Raw genomic sequence first — 16662 nt, 5'->3', positions numbered from 1 at the left:
CAGGTCAGCTACCATACTAGCACTCACTACTAGGCTACTTACCTTAACAACTACTAGCTACTACTACTACTACTACCTACTACTACTATAATTAATAATAATAATATAATAATAATTAAAAAACAGTATCCAAAAGAGCTATAAGGATAACAAGTAACTTGATAACTTTTGAACCTTATTCTGACTTTTCAAATAATCTTGGTACTCATTAGTAACGCTTCATCGAGGAGCCTAACATCATGATGATAATCAAATCATGAACGGTATTTTAAGAAATCATTTTCATGTCTCTGTACTCACTTTCTGTCCTGAGGGTCAGTATCGCAGAACGTGACAGTGTTGCTAGGATAGTGGCGTCGGAAGAAAAGCCTATAAAAGCAGAAAATCAAAGTACAGATTACAGAAATACCAAAAAAAAACATGAAATGTCCAGTGTCAGATTACACTATAGTCATTGATGAGTTTTTTTTTTCGACACATCAGCACCTGATTGTGACTTTTTAGCTGCAACCAGCAGCTCTATATAGCTAGTTGGTTGGTCCACAAACATTCCCACCCTTTGGTGAGACAGTTTTTGCCCTATGGGGATGAAATATGCAATGGAGGGTGTGTGCATGCGCGTGTGTGTGTGTGGATTCATGTGGTCACAGCTATTCTCTGTAGTAACTAGATCTTTATTACTTTAAACATTTTTAAAGTATTTTGCAGTGTGATGTAGCACCACTGCTCATTCCACCTGAGGTAATAATGGGTCTAATTTTACATTTCATAAAAACTTTATTATTTCTTCTGACACTGGCAGAAGTGCTCTTTATGTCAGGTGAAGCCGGGTTCCTGTGTAAAACCATGCAATATGAGATTTTTAAAGCCAGATAGATACATATTTTTGCCAAAGACCACTAAATTAGCTTTTCAAAGATCATGCAGATACCAATATATCTGTGAACCGTTTTCAATAATATTGGCCATGCCGATGTTTTGGTTGGGATTTACGGTTTTGCTGACAGTTTTATTCCTCCTGGTAACTACACAACACAAAACTGAATAAACCTTCATCCTTTAATCCTGTGTTAGCAATTATTTATTGGCTCTGATTGTGTGCAGTGATTCATGTTCACACCTGCCCTTCAAAAACAAAATGTGTTCAGACATCAAACGCAGCAAAATCTCCAGATGTCATGCAATGTTTATCTTGTGATGCATCTTTCAAACATTTCAAGACGTCATTAAACACAGACAGGTGGTATCCAGACTTACTTCCTCTGGTTGTCGGTCAGCGTGATGCCTTGTGAAGACACCTTGAAGTGCACAACGGTGGCAGTAGGTGGCGAAGCGGCAGCCAGTGTCTCAGATATGGCCTTGGCAATAGCCTGAGGGCCTGTCAGGGACTCCATCTCCACTGAGTTGATGTAGAGCACATTGCATGCTGGGAAGAGAGCGGATGTCCCAGTCAGACAAACGGAATTATATAAAGACATGGAAATTTCAAATGGACAACATAACTGCAATTGTATTTAGTGCAAAATGAATCCTGTTGAAAATGTTATTAATGCCTGTTTTGACCTGCTCATGCAAAAATACTGATTCCTCTCATTTGGAGAACATGCTGTCTGGAGCAAAGCTGGGATCAGACAGTTTCAGAAACAAATCCATCCAAATCATTCCACATAAAACATTCTGCCTGTTATGGACAAGAAGCTGGACGCTAATGTTAAACGACAAAATCTAAAAACATCTCCAAGAATTCAGTTACACCAGGCCAACAACCATTTGTTTTCATTTGTGCAACATACAGAGACAAAAAACAAACATATAGGATGCACATTCCAGATGTAGGTTTCCAAATAAAAGTGCACAGGGTTTACCATGGGAATCAGCAGGGGCCCTCTGCACTGGGATAACAAGGATGTCACGTTGTCAGAATAAGTCAATAGGACGATTTAGGACACATTGAATCTCAAAGCTGTGCTGGCTTTAACAACGATAGTGTTGTGTATGTTTTACCTGCTCCTTGTTTCAGCCTGTCGGCCAGTGGATTTGTTGTTGCGACTTCTGGCACTTCCTCAATGAGATCTACATGAAACGAGAGAGAGGAAGTTCAGTTTTTATTTAAGTGCAGCGAGGGCACTTGTAGCATCTGCAGGGGTTCATCATCATTTCCTTCACTAAAAGTCAGCACATGACCAATACTATGTTAATTACAGGTTCCAGTCTCACCACTGACATTATACTGTAAATCTACATGCAATAAAGAAACTTTTATGATAATCAAATCAGTTTTAAATCATACCTAGCAAAAAGATAAAGTAAGAAAGATTTACAAATGGAAATGCCTGGAACAAAATTTAAAATGTGGCACAGGTGGGTAATATGATATTATAGGTCTTTATATCTTTTTTTGTATGATAGTTTATTTCAACTTTTCTCACACTAGGTAAACTTGTGTAACACTAATAATAGTTTGAATAGTTTTTATCTGTAGAAAGTTTAACATAATGTACTCAGAAAGAACAGAGAATCACTTCAAAATGCAGAAACATTACTGAACACACATTGCGATTCTACAGACCTGTTGTAGGGATAAGTAGTTTGCAGGGTAGGGCCAGTGGTGTGATAGCATGTTGGTAGACCAAGGCAGACAGACAACCTGTCGAACAGAAACAACACACAGTCAGAAACATTTAACCTTAAACAATTCATTCTTTGGTATCTACTTCTCACACTGACAGCGAACTCCTGGTTCCTGCTGTGCTGTAGTAGTTGTCAGGACCTTTCTACAATGTCACAAAAAAATCCACTCCACGTTTTCAGTAATGTTTTAGATTGCTGCTACTTTCCTGTAATAAGTGTATTTTAAGAAATGGCGCTCCAGTGGTGTGTTTTTATTGGTTATTGTGTTAAGCAAACACTTAAAATATAACATTCTACATATGTTTTTCTAAGCAATAATAACAGAAATTTTATTTTAAATTTCTTTTCCATCATTGTTAAATTTGTGTCCACTATGATATGATATCTAGTACCTAGCGAAGAGTACTCCACCAATTTAGCATTGCACTCATAACATTGTCTCATTGTCTGACTCGCGATGCAGGAGACCCAAAGATACTGTATTTTATTTCACACATTCTTCCTTGTCAAACCTTGGGGCCTACATTACCCACAATCCAACATGACCACCCCCAGATTTTGTTTCTCTCACTGATGTTGACTTAATTGACATCAGTTGAGGCAATTTATCAGACTTTATACAGCTTCCCCCGGAGCCACAAAAGGCTTTATACTTTTTTTCACATATGCAGTAGTACACCCAAACACCTGGAAACAGACTTAAAAACATACACTTTCCCTCTAAAAGTTCAATTGTGATTAACCATAATTCATCTTTTTAGGTTGGATGGATTTAGTTGAATGTGGCTTGTTAGATTTACAAATGAAAAGAAAAAAATAATCTATTAGCAATGTAGAAATCTCACTCCATCATTCTTTTGATATTGTTGTAAAATCAGAAGAAAAGAAATACAAACAGCAACTGCACACATGAAAAGAGTGATGAATTGAGTTATGGGTTGAAGAGAGGCAAGACAAAAGTTTACAGAAGTCAGCTTGCCCCATTTTGGATTTGGCAGAGGAGCTTTGTTTCTCTCAGTACATGCACACGTGCACGCACGCACGCACGCACGCACACACACACACACACACGTATGTACGTCATACAGCCTTGCAGTGTAATTAGTAGGAAGAACATGAGTTAGATCACTTCAGTCAATACTATAATTACAGTAGGATTACATGTTATAGAACTTGGAAATGGGTGCAGATCTTTGACAGAAACACAGGCAGGCACACAGACGGGAGCACTCATGTTTGACTTTTCCTCCAAACTCTCGGCTTTACTACGCTGTCAGCGAAGCATATCCATGTCCCCTGGGTCCTAAATTCCCCAACCCTGACTGGGGAACATACAACAAATAACCCCGCTGTCACTGTACATGAGGGCAGAAGGCTTCCACTCACCAAAGTAAGGCTCGTTGGGACAACCCTTCAGCTTCACTCCTTTCGGGCTGCTCTCAATCAGGAAGTGTCTCACCAGCTCGTTTGTGATGTCACCTGCAACAAAAGAGAGGGAGATGGGTGAGCGAGTCTAGGTAATAAACATCTGATTAACCTGGAGACATCACCTCACATCTCTGGTATTAACATATTAACTTTAATTATTTCTCCACCCTGACCGAAGACCAAAATAGGGAGAAAGAAGAGCTGCACAAAACACTGAAGTAACCCAAGGAAATACTTGTTGCATTAGAAGCTGCTTTGAAATAGCCATTCACGTAAACCACCATCCAGCTCCTTACCTTTCTTGCTCTGATGCACTGAGGGCGGAGGAGAGGCCACCTTCATGGCCAAGCCGTAAGCCCCCCTGAATGAGTGACTGTCCCGGATAACAAAGGCTCCAGGCTCCCTCTCTCTCAGCAGGCCAATAGCTTTAACACAGTGGGCATTCAGTTATTTCACACTGTCAGAACATTATGAAGGTATTTGGTTTTTAGTAAAATGTATCGACTACCAGATTAATTGCAATGAAATTTGCTACAAGATCAATTGTAGTAACTTTGGTAATTCTTAAATTTTACATCTAGCCAAAGCCAAGTCAAACTTTTTCAAATTTTTCCAATGCCAAACACCTGCAAAATGAACAATATTAATCTCATATAATTATAGGCATCTTAGCACATCATACCACTGTTGCTAATTCATATAATGTATCACACTTAGCTTTGACCTACACATTATATCTGCAGTGCTTGGCAGGTCACAGTTTAAACTTAACATACACCACAAAAGACAACATGAAGGCAAGAAGCAGTACAGCAGGCTAATTGAAATATCAACAAGCAGTGTAGGTTAGAGACATACACTAAATTTGCGTAACAGACTTTGGAGGTCAACTTATTAAAGGATCAAGTGGAACTAAAGAAAAAGGTAGCAAAAAGTCTAAAGAACGACGAAGAGCAAAGTCCTGACCCTTCGTTTAAAAAATTGCTGGTAGTCTGGTTTTCATTAAAACTACAACTTCTAACATGACACTTTGCTTTACATACTCCATTGTTCAAGGACAAGAGCTTTAGATCCATTACTTCACTATTTAGTTCAATGCCGTGGCCTGCTCACATGTGATAGTTTAAGGAAAGAAGATGGATGAGATGAGCAACACATGCAGATGTTCCTTAATTCTCTACATATGGTGTGGCTTTTCTTCTGGGAGCGCATGGCACTCAGTACAAACTGTGTGTGTGTGATGTCATTGCAGTTGAGCATGTGCTTGTATTTAACATGATATAATCCAATACGGGCCATGAGCAAATGCAGATGGGGCAGCCAATAGCCACTGACCTCACAGCCAAACACATGAGTACAGAGATGTATATACACTGGTATGTGGATTGTATGTTGAGCACAGGCGTTCATAATATGTGATTTTTTTTTTTTAATTAAAGATGAATAAGTTGAATGAAAATAAGTGTGGTGAATGAGTTCAATCATCCCAACCACATTTAAAATGCTTCATACTTATGCTGCACTAAAACCTTGGCGACCTTGTATGAGAGACACTGAAAAGAGTACCAGAACATCTACACAAACTTTTCAAACCACTCCAGCATAATCCACTTCTCCACTGTCCATTAATATGCTCTGTATTTTGCAAACAGTCATTGTTGCCACAATATTGCTAAATAAACATTTGTACTTAATATTTATTGCTAAAGAGGTTAGCTGTTTACCACTGGCAAACATAGTTGCATACTACAAATTACTCAGCTCCACCTTAGAAACGTATAAGTTCAAAGTGTCATCGTTTCATATCTGAAACATAGGTTTCGGATGTAATATTCCTTAATATAAATGTCTAATGTTGCCCTCTGGCACACACTGAACCAGCCAGCCAATCCCCAGCCAGCACCTGGCACCAGAAAGATAAAATAATACCTTGTACCTACCCACTTGTACGTATATTTGATCAAACATAAAATACAAACTAAAGGGCAAGCATGGTTACAATAACTGTGTAAAGGTCAGTTAAGGGAAAAGTCTTACCTTGCTCCCTGGAAATTTCTGGCTTGTACCAGAACTTGGACGTGTCTTGAACAAACTTGACATTCAGCCTGCTCTCTGGGCTTCCATCTGCAACAAAAATGCCACAGAACATCACAGAAGTGCCAGAAATCAGTCTGTATATTTAAGGCACACTCTTCTGAAATACCTTTTTGAAATGGATTATCCAAGGTACTACAATATAGCATGTTTGCTGACAACACACATCACTGAAGATACACCCTAAAGCTGTCTTGTACATTGGAGTTTACATCTTGTTAGTATGCCGAGCTTTAGTTGTATAGATATCTGCCATTATGTTAGAGGTTGCCGTGCCTAGAATGGACTAAAAGCACAACACAAGCAGAGAGGTGACTGCCAACACACTGGGCTGTAAGCCACTGTATTGCCTGGATCGGACTGTTTCAGAAAGAGAGAGAAAGAAGCAAACAGAAAAGAACTCCAAAATCTGTTTTTATACCACTTCAGATATACTCCAGATGTGTGTCCTTACCTGGCATATTGAACCTTGAGAAGTCAGAGAGGGTGTGAAAGTAGCTGGGAGTGCTTCCTCCACTCGCTGGGGACATGATCTTCCCATTCAGCGTGCCATAGGACAAAGCTCCATTTGGTCTATCGCCGCTCGACATGCGTCTCTTCTCTGGAAGCTGGGGCTGGAAACCAGGGGCCGGGCTACCCTGCCTGAACCCTACACCCATCCCCATCATCCCCCCATCCTGGTAACCTGCAGGTGAGATGGGGAAGGAGGGAGTGGGTGGTCCCTGGTAGCCTGAGGAGCTGCTCTGCCGTGACAGGTTCCCATGTCTCTCATCTGGGGTGGTGTAACCGCTGTGCATGGGGTGACGGTCCAAACTGGGGCTTCTCTGGGATACCTGCGATACAGAAGGGTGGCGGCCCAAAACTGGACTTCCTTGGGGGTGTGTGATAGATGGCTGTCGGCTGAGCACGGGGCTACTCTGTATGGGCTGGCCCAGGGATGGCTGTCTGCTGAGGATCGGGCTCCGCTGAGACCCCTGACCGAAAGAGGCCTGTCTGCTGAGGACTGGGCTGCTCTGAGCTCCCTGAGACAGACGATGACCAAGGATGGGACTGCCACTGTGACCTACCATACCCATCTCAAAGCCATTGGCTGGGGATATTTGCTGGCCCATCATGGACCCATCCTGATTAGCACTTGAGCGCTGCTGGAGGACAGGGTTGTGGGTGGAGAGGCCGAGGGTGGGGTGGCCAAGGATGTTGGTCTGGTGCTGTGCACGGGGACTTCCTTGGCTGAGCGTCGTGTGGGATGGTTCTGAGGTGGGTGGGCTGGCATCTGAGGTCACATAGCCCCCCAGTAGTGTGTTGGGGCCAAGGTAGGACAGTGTAGGGGTAGTAGTGCCAAGGTAGGAAGAGGTCGGAGAGCTGGAATCTAGGTAGGAAGAAGTGGGGGTATTCAGGGCTTGATACGATGGGGTTGGAGTGGGGTAGGCACTCTCTGTAGCCTGGGAGCGGAAGCCCGAATCAGTAGTGGGTTGGGACGGAGTGCTAACGTTGCTCTCTGCTAAGGCGTGATCACTGGAAGAGATTTGGAAAAGTGTATTAACCAGCTGAAGTATTTGTGCACTTCCTTCCAAACTACATACATCAAAGTGTTTATTTGGATGCATGACTTTGCAGACTAAAAAGTATTACCCCTGAACATGTAAATAGTAATTACAAAAATAGGTTATGTTGCAAAGAAGAAGCCAATGGCTCCGAAAGACCACTCTTTATTTTTGAACACAAACAAGTCTTTTTCAAAAAGTAAAAGCACTGTGTATTTGACTCACCCTTGTGAGTTCTGGATGGGGCTGCTGCTGGATAAAGGCGGGTTCAGTGTGTGGGAGGAGGGACTTTGACTTCTCTGCTGGCCTACAGTCTCTCCTGGTGGGCTAAGGCTCCGAGGTGACGTGGGCTGGTCTCCGCCAGTCACTGCCGACCTTGCTACAGACTCTACGTAGCTTCTTGGTGCTGCATGGGAGAGGAAATAAATTTCTCTATGAGCCTAATTTACTTCACATCTGTTTTTCTGTCTGTATTCGTTATTCCCTTTTGGTTTGTAGCTTTGTGGTTGTGATTTTGACCATTCCGGCTCGTATTGCAATTGATGTCCCATAAAACTGTGTTTTATGTATAGTTTGTTAAAAAAACAAAAAAACAATCACTATTATTACTACTACTAAAATAAAGGGATGATACAATGCAAAAAAAGAGAGAAAACCATGAAAATACATGTCTGTTAACAGGTTGTGACTTTTCCAGACATGAAAATGGAAATGGTTCTAAATGTAGATAAATGTAACTACATCTGAACAATGGGTAGAGAAAAATGAGGCAGAGGATATTAAAACCGTGAATGTCGATGATTATCTGCGGCATTATCGCAGCACTCTTACCTTCCTCCCCCTCACTGCTCTCATCATCTGTGGAGCATCATTGGGGATAATCCAGAGAAACAGAATAATGTAAAGGAACAGAGGTACAGCAAGGGAGCTGCAAAGAATTGTTTTTTTCTGTACTATAGTAATTTATTTTAATTTGGTGTTAATAGGTAGTATGTGTATGACAAGGAGCTCAAAGGAACTCAGTTCATAAGGGATTATTGTTAGAAGTTAACTGTTCCTATGTAGCCTTTAGTTGCACACACAGAGGGTGTATTTTGAGAAAGTTTAAAGGTTGACAAGCTTGTTGTGTCTATGTAGGTGTAAGGGTTTAAACATTAATCCAACTCAAATGCCTCATCAGTCATTTTTGAATTTCATTGCATTTTTGTGTTCCTCAGCTGATCATACTGCCTGTTTTACAAAAAAGTCTGATGTACACAAACATTTTAAAAGCATTAGAAAACAATAACCACTTGGATTTAGTTCATGCCTAGTTGTGAGTGTTAACAACCAACCTGAGCCTGTTTGATTGAGGAGGATTTCTGCCGGGTTGTGGGGCTTCAAACCCAGGGCTGACAGTGGAGTCTTGGCAAGACCAGGAGGGGACCGGCCTGAAGAGAATGGGACAGTTATCATCACACAGCATCACACATTGCAGACATCTTGACAGCTGCTACCCGTTTGTACAGCCTAACAATGATTTATCACTTTTTGAGAAACTGACAAAATTATAAAATGAAATGTAAAAATATAATAATAAATAATACAAAAAATCATGATATCCATTTAATTTCCATATGGCCTGCTGGATTTCTAATGGCTAATCTAGTCAGTTTAAAGTTGGTCTTGGTATACTAATACACAGGTAACAACTGTCAAGTTAATAACAGCTGTCAAGACAATAAAATGCATCAACACAAGTTAACACACACAAACATGTTCAGAGGGGTGCGCTCATGCTCTGATGGAGGGGCAAAACATGCATGTGACTGATGTGTCAAACACAGGTTGACATCAAAGCAGAGCTGGGTCAAACTGGACTCATTTTACAGGAGATTGAGGAGACTGGTACAAATGCCATTCCTCAGTTAATCTTTGCATTTGTGAGTTTTACAGACTGTAGTTTGTTTTGGTTTTACATTATTTTTCTTAACAAGTCAATCCCTGTATTCCTTTTAATCAAATGTTGCCACAAAGTTAATAGTGTACATGAAAGGAGAGGAACTTTGACACAGTCTCTGCCACATTAACACCGGAGGGGATGAGGAGTAGAGTGTATCGCAACTAGAGCCGTAGTCATATTTATACCTGTATTACTGTAATCATCCTAACTGTGACTGTGTTTTATTCAAGGTGACTCTTTCCACTTCGTGACTCTGTCTTGCACCTTTAGTCTTCCTTGATAGTGTCAACTACTCCTTTATTCCCCTCCAGCGTAAACACACAATATTCATGTGGAGGGAAAAAAAAACACATATTGCTAGCACATATCAAAGGACAATACATAAATGACAAGGTAATTAAGACTGCCGGGGGGAGGGCAAGCAGGGTGCTGGTTGCGGTGAAATAAGGCAGGAACAGGAACCCAAAAACAGATGACAACAGCAATACAGAGAGCAGCAGCAGCTGTCTTAGTGCTTTACATGTATGGGTCTATGGATGTGTGTATCTGTGTCTGCATAAGTTAAGACTAATTCATTTCATTCTCTATAAAACTGCATATTGTTTCCTGTTTTCAGCCATGCTAGCAGGATGGCTGTGGGGATAGCAATGCCAGTCGGTTGTTCCACCACTCTGGTCCAGACTAAAATATCTATATAAATGGTTCCAGAGGATAAAACCTATTGACTTTGGTGATCCTTTTCCTCTAGAGCCACCATGACCTCGATATTCTAAGCTTGAGATACTGATGGTTTCCAGGGGATAAATCCTAATGACTTCTGTGAACCTTTTATCTACTGAACTGTATGTCTCGAGTATGATGTGTGTGCGTTACTCTACATGTCAGTTTTGCTGCCGGTGCTGCTCTCGTGTGGCTCTCATGCCAAAGCAGTGCAGAACTGTGATAAGTGATGGGTAAAGGGGTCGGGACAGGGCAGGACGGGATGGGAGATCAACTGGCTGACGTTTTAGGACAGTGGAACTCTAGTAGAGAGACGTGCATCCTCCACTTACCAAAGAATCCAAATAAATTCTTTGTACTTGCAACCTAGATGCCCCACGTTTAATCATGGGTGGTGTGTGTGGGGGGCAGGCTAAGTGAACATTTGGGTATGTGATTTGAGGACACACTACTCAAGATGATCGTGTAATGGGAAATAAATCTGGTGTCACGTGCACTAATCAATCAGCTAACCATGCACCTTTAAGAAATTTTGCAAATAACTGCAAAATTATTCTCAGTTCACTGACTACAGTTAACTATATTTTGTGCTTAGCTGGAAAACGACACTGGTTTTAAAATCTCACAAATGCATGTCTAATGCAACAGTCAATTCATTTGTCCAAATTAATTAATTCAACATTCTTTGGTTATCTCAGAAAAGGTTACTGCTCAGTGTCACTGCGTACACAATGTTCCCACATTGAGGGGAGGGAGGGATGTTACACCACAGAGCGGGTGTTAAAAATATGGTGTGTTTTTATGACTAACTTTTATGGGTGTGCCCTGGGGGAGATAGGCAAGAGGACTGGATGAGGTAATTGGTAGAGTTGGCAAACGATGCGTTACCTAATACGTGACTCTTGTTTTTAGTGTGGGGTGTATGAGACAGAGAGAGGGGGTTGAAAGACGGTAGGATGGGGAGATGGGAGTGTATGTCTATTGGTTTGTCTATCTATAGCTTTTTATGTTTTATTGAATTAGCAAATAAGTCAAACATGTTCTTTCCTAAAAAGAGATAGCAGAAAAGGATAGCAAATAGAAATGAAAATGATTAAGTAGCAGGCCAGACTTGAATTTTGTGCATCAGTTACAATAAACTGACTTGGCCTTTTTCCTTCTCACTTTCCATTTCCCTTTTTTTTTTTTTCTTATTCTGCATATACTGAATGACTGCAGACATTCTTGTGAGAGAATAAGGATTCAGTCTTCACGAGACGTGGTCACTCAGGCATTTTGATGAACCAACACAAGGCCAGAACGCGGCAACTTCCCACTCATACACTGGGCATTGAAAGTGCGGCCCATTTGCAATCTGACTGAAAATGAGATGAGGTAATAGAGGGGATATTTTATCACTATTCGGGATATGTGGTACCAAATGAAGTACAAAAAGAGAAGAAAAAATATAGTAAGTCAAGATAAAATATCTTCAGTGACTGACAAAGAGTCACAAAACATGTGAACTTACACAAAGACTTTTTCTACAGTCAGTTAAGTATAATAGGATAACCTACACCACTTAAAAAAGAATAACAATCATAAGATGATAAATGCTAAGTACCCATATCACTAAAATAAGTATTGCCACTGAAGAGTTAATATAATATACTATGAACTGGACCAATTCAAGAGAAATTTAGAAATAGCTTTCATTACTAGAAACACATGGATGGTATTTAAACTGCTATGCTGCATAAGGACACAAATCTCAAGACAAGAATAATACCCATGTCAAATACAGCCTTCAGTAAGGATTTGATATAAATCGTGTTGTCATGTTGAATATCTACAGTAACTATGCCTGAGATCCACAGTGCCCTCTGTCAGCCGGAGGGGGAACTTACACAGGTTGAAGTAAGGGGTTTGCGGCGAGATGGGGAAGGCGGGGGTTTGGGGAAACACCTCACCACCAACTGTGGGTGTAGGGCTGATGGGGCCACCGTCCATCTCCTCGAAGGCTTCACGGTAGCTGTGCATGTGTCTCTGGAGAGCAGAACAATTACATGAAAATAACAGATGTCAACGTGCAAAGAAAAACAGTGCAAGAACACGTTCCAAACTGTACTCTTTCTACCTCCTTAGGTCGTCCTCCGGGGTTCATCGCTATGGCGTTGACAAACTCCGGAGAAACACAGCGAACGGGGGAGCGAACGGGGACATCAGGAGAGGGACCGTCTTCAGGACCATTCTGGCTTTGGCCCTCACTGGTGATGCGACGGCGGGGCAGAGTTGCAGGCTCGTCCAAGGACACTGTACGGGCCTGGACACCTGAGACGACATGCAAGTGGGTGTTTAAAATTAAGCAAGGGCCGGTCACTGCTGCTCCATTACACCGCTTTCCTCCAGCAATTCCATCACCGTCATCAGGTTAATGGTCAGCCACGGTGTATGCTCACTGCACAGGCCTTTGTGTGCATTTTGCAGACAGTCAAACACTGAAAAGGATTGGCACGAGGCTGTGGCTTTTAAAACTTTTGAATTAAACATGCATACACACAAGGTGAACGAAAGGGTTAGCTGCTGATCAAAACTGAAGCCCATTAAATCACAAGAATTAAACAAAGAAACTCACCATGAATGATATTCCAGACAAAACAAAAAAGACATACTGTTATTCAAAGTTTAGGAAAAATAAAAACATGACCTTGGAAACGTGTTACATAAAGTGTTATCACCCGTTTTAGCATTAGCTGAAACTGTAATAAGTAACCATTTTTTGGAATGCCAGGGGGGAAAATGTTCTCTCACACAAATGACCAAGGCTTTCTAATACACTGGTGCAAACTGTTGGTTATCTAATGCGTCAATGTGGCCAGATCTGGCAGAAGCTCAAAGCAAGCCAGTAAGCTCATTTCAGTTAATCTGGTTTGAACTGGGAGAGCCAGAGAGAGAAAGTTACGAGCATAAAACAAACAGGATTTGAGTTAAGAGCTTTAAGCTAATATGCAATGCCATTGACTGGCGGGTCGAGGTAAGAAAGCATGAAATGCTGGCCAAAGCGGCAAAGCCAATGTGAAAGACCATCACTGGCTGCTCTGCGCTTTGGAACAAGATGAAGGTTAATGGGGAAAAATGAGGCAAGTACAATAGCTTTAAGAAACAAGAGGGAAATTTGGGGATAATAAATCCTGTGGTGTTGTTTGTCCTGAGGCAACTTAACCCTGTGTGTTTTGTAAGTGCTACTTTCTTAATGTCACTTAATGTCACTGAAACAGTTGGATGAATAACATGTTTCATGGACCTCGAGATATCTTATTGTTTATTTCTTAGAGCTCCTCTGTCACATGATATGATCTCACAGCAACACAACACAACAAAAATGTGACTTTTCTCAGTATGATACTGACAGACCTTTCCATACATGGAAAAACACGTAGACACACCCTATGAGCCTGACTGTTATGGAATTGTGAAAATATTAATATCCTCTTCACTCACTTTGAAGTGGGGAAGCAAAATGCTGGCCAAATATCTGTGGGGAAACATTAGCGATAGCAGCTGTGAAAATGTAAAAATTTTAACAGATAAATTAGTTAGGAATGTTTGTTGCCATTGCGACATAAGTAAAAAAAATGATTTTCCCTTACCTCAAAGTTACCTTCCAAAGCTCTGTTTTGTATTGCCATCACTAGGTTATGGATAATAAATTAATGAGCTTCACATATTATTTTTTACATAACAGAAAGAAATAAATGAGTGCCAATCATGCCATCTGTTGGGATGCTTGATTTATCTCCAGCTTCAAGTAGCTTGCTGTTGGCAGGGTGTTGGTTAAAAAATCTTGGAACTGACAGCTTTTAAAAGCATGTAGTCAACACCCCCAAACAGAAACACACCCACCATCGCACTGAGCCTGGAAACTGAGAACCAGATGTACCCACGATGCACTGCTCTACAGCAGAGTACTGTCAAACACTGTGCTGTTGCCCTAGCGACGCCTAATGGTTTCCATCTGGGATGGCTGGAGATTCTCGAGGACTGACATTTCTCAGCCATTTAAAATCTAGTCATCATGTGGATAAGCATGGAGTTGATTCCAAAAACATAAACTTGATAGGTCGTCTCTTTCTTTTTTTCTTTTTTTTTCAGGGGAGGAAACAGATGTTCTCCATATGTGTACACCTGATAAGAGAGGTTATCTAATCGGTAAGTGAGGGGATTGCTCTGCTGGAAATATCAGTTCAGATAAATAAGAGAACTGTATTTAATAGTTTCTTTATAATCTGGTATTTTAAAAACACACTATGAAATTTGTTTTAATACAACTTGTAGGAGATAAACGTCATGATTGCAGATTTGACCTCATCCCAACTCTACACTCCAAGATCTACTCTGTACCATTTAACTTTGATGCTGCGTTGCATCACTAAAAAGGATATTGCTGTCTGCGGTAATGAGGCCAGACTGGCCCCTGACAACCCAGGGCCCTAAACAGAACAATCCTGTCTGCATTGTGGTTGCTGTTTCCCAGTGGACACATACAGCTTTAGTGATGTTTCCAACTAGGACTGTGGTCTCTCTCCTAGATTTGGTGTCCTTTGTCTGGCTTTGTAAATCTTCAAAATAGTGCGAGTGAAAAAAGCTGCCTTGAATGAGGCCAGTGTATCCTGGCCTCGGTATTGTTCCCTGAGTTTGGCAAAATAGATCTTGTGACATGCACTCTCCTGGCAAGGGACAGAGCCTCCTTTGTGCTTCCCCTGTCTCGTTCTTGTGAAACTTTAACATTATCCAATTGGAGTTTTTTTTTTTTTTTTTCTACGCCACAGTTGAGGTAATTCCCTAACCTTGAGGTAGAAAACTGCAACTCAGAACAAACAGTGATGAAGGGTGAGTATATATGCAGAGGGGAATCAATGTTAGTTGAATGCTGCGGCTCTGCAAACCCAATGATGACAGACAAAATGTGTTATGTATAAAAGCGAGAAAGCGTTTGTGAAAAAAAAGAAAAAGAAATCATTCATTGCAAACCAAAGACCACCACACTCAAACGCAAAGCAGATACAGACTTGAACTTGTATTGAAGGAACACTTGAAAAAAGGACCTCTCCTTTTATTTATTTTTTTAAGTGTTCTGTCGGACAGGATAGGAGAACCAACCCGAGAGAGAGTGAGAACGGCGGTGCTCAGACTGAGAAGAGGTCATGCTGGGGATGACACTTTGGACACGAGCCGAGTATTCTGGGTAAACAGATGAACGATGAGAGAAAGAGGAATGAGGATAACAAAACTAGGAAAAGGAAAACAAGAAAGATGAGGTCCCGCCTATGACAAGGACAAGAGAACAAGGATATTTTCCATGTATATAGAAGATGCTCATTCCTGTTCCTAAAGCATTAATGACAGAGTTTTGTCTTTACCGTCTCCAAATAGGTCATGAAAAAGGAGGATTTCTATAATACAAGAATTAAAAGACAATCTAAAGTGGGTCCCATTTACTTCACACAAAAATACACAACATTAACCAAATCTGCAATGATGGTTAGCATTTAGAATCGCATAATACAAACAACTGACTCTACGTTTAAATGGCAGTAAAGTGAAGTGAAGCATATTGTTGATTCTTGAAAACCTCTTTGTGGCATTTGTTATCTGACGGCCCAGCTATCACACTGCTTTATGTTGACTTTGTTTCATTTCTTGCTGCCCTGCAGGATGTCTGATGTGCTTATCTAGGGACAGTCAACCTGTTGGTCTGGAGAGAAAACTTCCTGTTTGAGCCTGTGTGATGGGCACTGATGAGGTGACATTCAGGAAATGAGATAAGGACGGAGCAATGTTTTCCAAGAGAGATGTGTGTACAGTGCATGGTTGATGGCATCTTCATTACTGTTCTGTACATGTTCTATCCTACATTTGAGGCAACAAAAAAAATTACACACAACTGGTACAAATAATGTGGTAAAATCAATAATATGTAATTTTGAATTTAGCATCAGCAAAGATCATTAAACAACAGAGTTGTTATTGCTGTCTCTGCTAACAATAACAACAATTATAAAGGAGGGAAATATTGTGTTTGGGTGAGAAGCTATAGTAGAAAGCTCATGGGAGAATTTTGGAGTGTGAGCTATATAGACAATAAGTGGACTGTAAAGGCCTGCCCAACATCAAAGTACAAATCTTTATACCAGAGGAATCACACAGACCCTAGAAAGGGGTCGCAAGAACTGTATGTAAAATGAGAATTAAACAATTTCATGACATGACATACTGTTTTTATCGATCTCATCATGCTATGTAAAAGGTAAAGTGAAGGTCTGC

At 40.9% G+C, this 16662-nt stretch overlaps 1 protein-coding gene across 11 annotated transcripts in view; it reads right to left on the bottom strand.

The window, feature by feature from the left end:
- tns1b (tensin 1b) overlaps positions 1-16662 on the bottom strand; it is a 158518-nt gene that overhangs the window by 2496 nt on the left and 139360 nt on the right. For 7 of the 11 annotated variants that reach the window (XM_035676528.1, XM_035676529.1, XM_035676530.1 and 4 more), the window contains 14 exons: positions 15499-15579; positions 12476-12669; positions 12246-12384; positions 9032-9127; positions 7923-8103; positions 6608-7668; positions 6097-6183; positions 4356-4484; positions 4018-4110; positions 2570-2647; positions 2005-2073; positions 1866-1892; positions 1258-1426; positions 301-369 (listed from right to left, as the gene is read on the bottom strand). In XM_035676528.1, the coding sequence (XP_035532421.1) occupies positions 301-369; positions 1258-1426; positions 1866-1892; positions 2005-2073; positions 2570-2647; positions 4018-4110; positions 4356-4484; positions 6097-6183; positions 6608-7668; positions 7923-8103; positions 9032-9127; positions 12246-12384; positions 12476-12669; positions 15499-15579 (2473 nt within the window). The remainder of the gene's footprint in view (positions 1-300; positions 370-1257; positions 1427-1865; positions 1893-2004; positions 2074-2569; positions 2648-4017; positions 4111-4355; positions 4485-6096; positions 6184-6607; positions 7669-7922; positions 8104-9031; positions 9128-12245; positions 12385-12475; positions 12670-15498; positions 15580-16662) is intronic. The other 4 variants (XM_035676533.1, XM_035676539.1, XM_035676534.1 and 1 more) reach the window with 3 other exon arrangements.

Source organism: Morone saxatilis, unplaced genomic scaffold (genome assembly GCF_004916995.1).
Source record: "Morone saxatilis isolate NCDOM2014 unplaced genomic scaffold, NCSU_SB_2.0 Contig5, whole genome shotgun sequence".
Taxonomy (NCBI): domain Eukaryota; kingdom Metazoa; phylum Chordata; class Actinopteri; family Moronidae; genus Morone; species Morone saxatilis.
This window is presented reverse-complemented; position numbering and strand designations above follow the sequence as displayed.